Raw genomic sequence first — 6,356 nt, forward strand, 5'->3', positions numbered from 1 at the left:
CTTTACGTGTAAGTGGTGTGTGTGTGTGTGTGTGTGTGCGTGCGTGCGTGCGTGCGTGCGTGCGTGCGTGCGTGCGTGCGTGTGTGTGTGTGCACCTGCATGCACACACTCACACTATAGACATCCCTGTCCTTGTAATTGCTCCTCTCATTGGCCCGAGGCAGCGTGAGCTGGCATATAAACTAAATAATAAAGCACATTATCCTGGCTGGTAATACATTTCTGCCTCCTCCAGCCCGATGACAGCTGGAATTGAGCTCTGCATGTTGCGGAAGGGGATCCATACTAAATTTCTCCAGGCAGCTTGGAGCTCTGTGTCATAGTGGTGACCTTCTCCTGACAACTAGCATAATGAGTTTTGCAATAGCAACGTCTTACATGAATGAGCAAGGTTGCTGTTCAGGTTTGACTTGATATCCGAACAGTACATCCAAAATGGGGATTCCAACCATTTACAGGACATTTGACATGCAGCTGCTGTGGTCCAGAGTCAGAATTCAGAAGCTCCACTCCTCTCTTTACCTCATTTTCACTACCTAAAAGTTAAAAGAGATCAAGCACTTATTTTGCACATTTGAGCAGTTTTTGTTCCCTCGCTGATGACATTTAAACAAAGGCAGCTGTAGCAACCAAATGAACAAAGCCTTGTTTTCCAATGTTCCTCTGATCTATTTGCTGTATCAGAATCAGATCCAATCTTCCTGTCAAGTTGTAAAGGGAGCCGTAATAAAGTTTTCTGCCACTCTGAATTCACCTGTTCTCTCACTAAACAGATGTTTTGACACAGTACAATACTTTTTTTTATGTATATTTCCTACTTCTCTCTGTATATACAGTATGTTAAACTAAGCAGTGTCGTGGTTTGGTTATACAAAACAAGATGTTGGACTCAAAAAACTGAAAATAGATGGACATTTCTCACTAAATCCTAAAATGTTATAGACTTACAAGTACAGTCATGTATTGAAATGATTTCATGGAGTATTTTTACAGGTGGTTACAATTTTAAACAGTGTCTTCTGTAAGTACATTGTATAGCTTAAATAGTAGAAGAATGTTACTTACTACTGATTCTCACTGGTTGACCACAAGTCATTACTAGCAATGGTAAGATCTACGAGGTAGAGAAGATGGTGGGAAAAAAAACCATTATTTAAAGGTGGCCGATTCCAAGACTGTTCAATTTGTCCGTGTGTTGGAGGTGTGTGAATCATGTGTCACTGACTGTCCATTGGTGTCTATGTGGAATACAGTTTTTGTGAGAAACTGATACCTGTGTTGAAACTAGTGTGATATTTTTTCAGTGTGTATTATAGAAAGGTGTGGGGGGTTTGCGAAGAGAGGTGGGAGCGTGAGAGAGAAAGTGTGTGAGAGAGCGAGAACAGGGGTTATTTAATGATCAGAGCAGTGTAATTACCTCCCAGTGAGGTTCAGCCTTTTAGACGGATGATTATTCAAGGGGAGAAATCTCATTTGCATCTTGTACAGTAATATGTAAAAGTGTTCACTCTACACTAAATTAAATTGCCACATAGATTTTTTTTCCTCACCTCGCTTAAAGTGCTTTTTTGTACTTTTCCAGCAATATTATGGTTTTACACGCAGATGAATTTATCTGTAAGCGTAAAAGAGAAGATAGTCTCTCTATGTCCCGCAGTTCTAGTGTTCAGACGTGTCTCCGGGGTTCAGCTTGCAGATCATTAACAAGATGTTATTTTCTGTGCTTTTTAATAAGAGGCTGTGAAAAGACCTGTGTCATACCCTCACTTTTGCTCCCTCAAACAAGGCAGGGAGCGTCAAAGTCGATGAACAGTTCCACTGCGTCATTTCCTAAACATTTCAAATCACATACTGTAGCTGCCTTTCTTCAGTTTCATTTCTGGTACAACATTGTAATGCAACATTTTTAAAGTTTTCAATCTTCCCACACACCTTCCCTCGGCAAGCACATGACCGGCTATCAGTATCTTCCAAGTATAAAATCAAGGACCCTGTTTTCCATCTCAGCACCTCCAATTACAGTGGGAGAGAAATGGCATGGAGCGAGTGTAATGACAGCATTTAAAGCTGTGTGGGGGAGAGGAGAAGAAAACCTGACTGAGCTCATGTCACATTCAGTGCTGTACCACCTGCGGACAAATGCAGAAAAGGGAGCTAAGAGGGAAAGGGAAATAACATGTGGTAGGAGAAGATACAAGGAATAAAACAACATGTTGGATTGTCAGGATAAGAGAAGAATAAGGGTGGGAGGATGGATCAAATTAAATCAAACAAGAAAGAAAGACAGTGATTGACAGAGAGCCATCTGTTGATCTTCATGCTTATTTCTGTTGCTTTCCACCTTTCCCCTCCCAACTAGTCCCTCGCGTGGCTGACTGCGGGTCAGCTGTGACTGATAGTCCGCTCTCCTGTTTTTCGTCTGACAGATGGGCGCGGGGACCGACTCTGGTTCAGCCTGAAAACGGATTCTCCATGCCTCTGTGTGCTGCCACAGCCATTTTACTCAGCTGTCAGTCACAGACAGCATGGTTGACGTTATCAGTTGTACCCCGCTTAACGGTGGAGGTCTGAGCTCAGAGCTGCTGCTGGGTAGGACTCAGACAGGGGGGGGAGAGGGAGGGGACGGAGAGGATTGAGGCATGGAGTGAATTGATGGAGGTCGAACATAAGAAGGTAAAATGGAATCCGTGAAGGTTAAAAACGTGAAGACAGAAGGCAGGGGAAATAAAGTGAGGAATTAAAAGGGAAAAGAAAGACAGCTATGGCATGCTAGATGTGAGTGCAGGGTAATTAAAATGACATCAGACAGTGGGGCCACTATCATCGTCTCCTCCTGAAGAAGTGCACATAATGAAAATGGCGTCCAAGGCCTTTGGCTCGGCACCAAGAGCAGAGAGGCTAAAGATGAAGTACAACAAGAGAATCAATTCTCTCCTGCCTCCTCCTCTCTTCCACTCAGGGAGAGATTTACAGGCCACGTTATGACAGCACACAATAACGACAGCCATATTTTACTCCTGCAGGCAGACAGCAGCATCCACATCCAATCAAATCCAACACAGAACAAGTTGTTATCCTTAGTGTGTGTGTGTGTGTGTGTGTGTGTGTGTGTGTGTGTGTGTGTGTGTGTGTGTGTGTGTGTGTGTGGGTGCGCGTGTTGAGTGTGAAAAAGCGCTTGTCATCGCTAAATGTGATTCTGCTACATTGAGTTGATCCGCTCGATTTATTGGTGTCAGAGATAAGGGATTGTGAGGATAGAGTGATAGACTTTTATGGATAACGCATTAGAGAAATAAACACCCATAAAAGAAACAATTTTAAATGACTGTGAGATGAATTGCATGGAAACATGATCAGGAAATAATTTGGGCTCCTAAAAGTTCACATAAGACCTAAAGAGGCGCCGAGGGAGATGGAAAAGGAAATAAATATGAGAGTGACAGAGACGAAACAAAGGATGCTTTAAGAATGGACGGCCAAAATGGTAAGATGAGAAAATAAAATATGAGAAGAGGAGATGCAGGGAAAAGAAAAACAAGCAACTGAGACTCACTTAAAGCTGGATGAAAGTGTGCATGGATCAATAGATATGGATGTGAATAGGGAGACTTTTAAATAAGGCTCTGGCCTGTGTCCTCAGATTCTGTTTCACAAAGAAACTCAAACTCTACAGATCAATACCGTGCTCCTTTCTCCGGCCTGTGTCCTGAGCGGCTCCTGTTGTATGCCACTGTTTGTCTTTGTTCACAGCACTTGAAACCCCTCTAACAGTGTGTTATTCCCTGCAGCCCCCGGCTCCCTCAACATCCACACCACCTTTGCTCGATAACTGTTTGTTTATCAATTTTCCCAACAAAGTAACCATCCTGCAATTCACTGCCAAGTAGCAATCTGCTTTATTTCCATTTCCATTTCAGTTAATGCCAGTTCTACTACTCTCTATTTGCAATTTGATATAACAACAGCAACAAAGATAGATATACATCTAGTCCCAAGGCAAGAAACATTTCACATTTTCACTTTGAACACAGTGTTTTCTTTGTCGAAATCTGTTTAAAAGTGAACTTATATCAAAGAACATTCCAGTTAACGTAAGGGACTTTTAAAGGAATAACATTTTTAGATATTAGATTTAAGATTCAAAGGTGTTATTGTCATATGCACACAGATACAGTGTAGAAACGGAAATGAAAATCTTATGACCTGAGCTCCTCCATCAATCCAACATATATAATAAAATACAAAAATACAAAGTACAAAATAAAAAGTAGTGCAAAAAGTCTGCATGTAAATAGAAGCTTAATACATGTATTTGTAGTGCTTTTAGCCCAGCTAGCTTAGCACAACGATCGTAACATTAAACTCACAAATACATGTTTTTTTATATTTAGATTTGTGTATGGACTTACTTCTTATTTAGTAACTTTAGTTACTGTTAGTAGGCAGACTTTTGGACGTTGAAGAAAACACGGCTAGCTGCTAAATTAGCTTACAGTAGCTAAGAGCCTACACACTTTTCTCATCCAACTATCTCAAAGAAAGCATTTAAGTTATTTACCAACATCTTTAACCATTCATTTTAAACCAGATCATACATTTACAAAATTATGTTCCAAGAAACTACCTTATTACCAATTGACCTGTGAGGAAATGACAAAGCAATGTTAAAAGCAGCACAAGAGATGCTACAATTAAGCCAATTCTGAACACACGATACAGACAGTAGACAGTCAATAATCAACACAATGCTGAAAAAAAGGATAACATCAACTAAATACTAAATGATACTATGAACACTAACACTAATGCATTCATGTAAAGATGCACACAGACACACAGAAACAGTCCTCATTCATTCCTGACCAGCGACTGTGAGTCCTCTGCAGCCCTGGGACATCTGTTATTGAGATGCAGACAGACTGCCAATGTTTGGTCTAAACCGAGACTGCTTCACTGCCTCACAGCAGCCTCTGGACATGTGTGTGTCAATACCCGCAGAATCCTACATTAGAGCTTTGTTTGACCGGGGGGGGGCTTATAAATTGAGCCTGATGTCTGTGTGTTTACTTGCATAAACACAGGTGTGTTTGTGTGTGGGTCATGTCTTAATACCCTGTTCAAGAAGCAATGCATTGATTCTTTTGTTATGAGCAGTCTGTGATTATGAGTGAAATCTGAATCAGAGAGAATAAGACAAGAGTGTGTATATTTGAGGTGTGTTTCTCTGACTGTGAGCATGTGGATGTCAGGCTATTTTTCCTGCTCACATCCTCCTCCTTGTTTTTCTCATTAGGAAAAGCGGACCTTGTTGGTTATTACGCTGTGATGGTCGGCTCCCACTGCGAAAATGTCACCAGAGTCCTCTCCCTGTGTCACCTCTGTCTGCTCCCTGCTGTCCCCTCTGACACCTCAGCGACCCTCCCTGCCCTTTCTCTGACAAGAAACCCTGGTGATTACACGCACGCACGCACGCACGCACGCACGCACGCACGCACGCACGCACGCACGCACAACAGTCAACGATGGTATGCAGACACACCAACCCTGACAAAAGCATCCGCAGGCATTGACACACACATTATTCTAATATATTACAAATATTATAAGATGAAGAGGTTTAGCTCTCGGTTATTCTCTGTATAAAAACACTTTATGCCTTATGATGTGATAATAAGAAAATACCCATTGTGCTATCTTAAATCTGAACTCCCTTTGACACCACTTACCTATTATTCAGTGACTGTGCAATACAGTGCCACTTACAATGTAATGACCCCAACAAGCGCATGATTCAGTATGAAACACTGCTGCTATTCACAGAAAAGCTGCTTAACAGCCTTACTGATGCACCACCGGAGGAGATATAGCTCCATTAGTTACATTGTATATGATTTAAATGCTCTCCTTTCCTATTTGATAGCATTCACTTCAACAACGTAGAGCACACATTTGCATTGTAATCGGATAGATGCTTTTTATCTGGGTGAGTGTTATATGGGAATGGTTTGGGAAATGCTCTTTCAATTCAAAAAACACTCAAACATGTGGTGCACTGCATCAGATGTTACAATCTTGTATGATGTTTGTTGTTGGCATAAAATAAAAAGCACAAAATGTGGTATCAAGAATATCATAAACCTATTTTGGACTATGATTCTGGTGCATGGATTTCAAATCAGCTAGATGTAAATAACTATAGGCAAGGAAAAAGAGATGGAAAGAAACCAAGGGAATAAGAAGTTACTAAGAAGCACCAAAGGTTTTCTGTTGTTAAACAACTTCGAAGTATGTTATATTCTTGAAAGACCTTTCCTCACTGTACTGTGTTTTCTTTGAATGTCAAGGGTATTTGAGTA

At 41.2% G+C, this 6,356-nt stretch overlaps 1 protein-coding gene across 1 annotated transcript in view; it reads left to right on the forward strand.

The window, feature by feature from the left end:
- Positions 1 to 2,459, forward strand: part of epha4b (eph receptor A4b) — a 177,462-nt gene extending 175,003 nt beyond the window's left edge. The window contains exon 16 of the mRNA XM_010786006.1: positions 2,427 to 2,459. Coding sequence (XP_010784308.1) covers positions 2,427 to 2,459 — 33 coding nt within the window. The remainder of the gene's footprint in view (positions 1 to 2,426) is intronic.
- Positions 2,460 to 6,356: the final 3,897 nt, after the last annotated feature.

This window comes from Notothenia coriiceps, unplaced genomic scaffold, assembly GCF_000735185.1.
Source record: "Notothenia coriiceps isolate Sejong01 unplaced genomic scaffold, NC01 NC01_scaffold00000969, whole genome shotgun sequence".
Taxonomy (NCBI): Eukaryota; Metazoa; Chordata; class Actinopteri; order Perciformes; family Nototheniidae; genus Notothenia; species Notothenia coriiceps.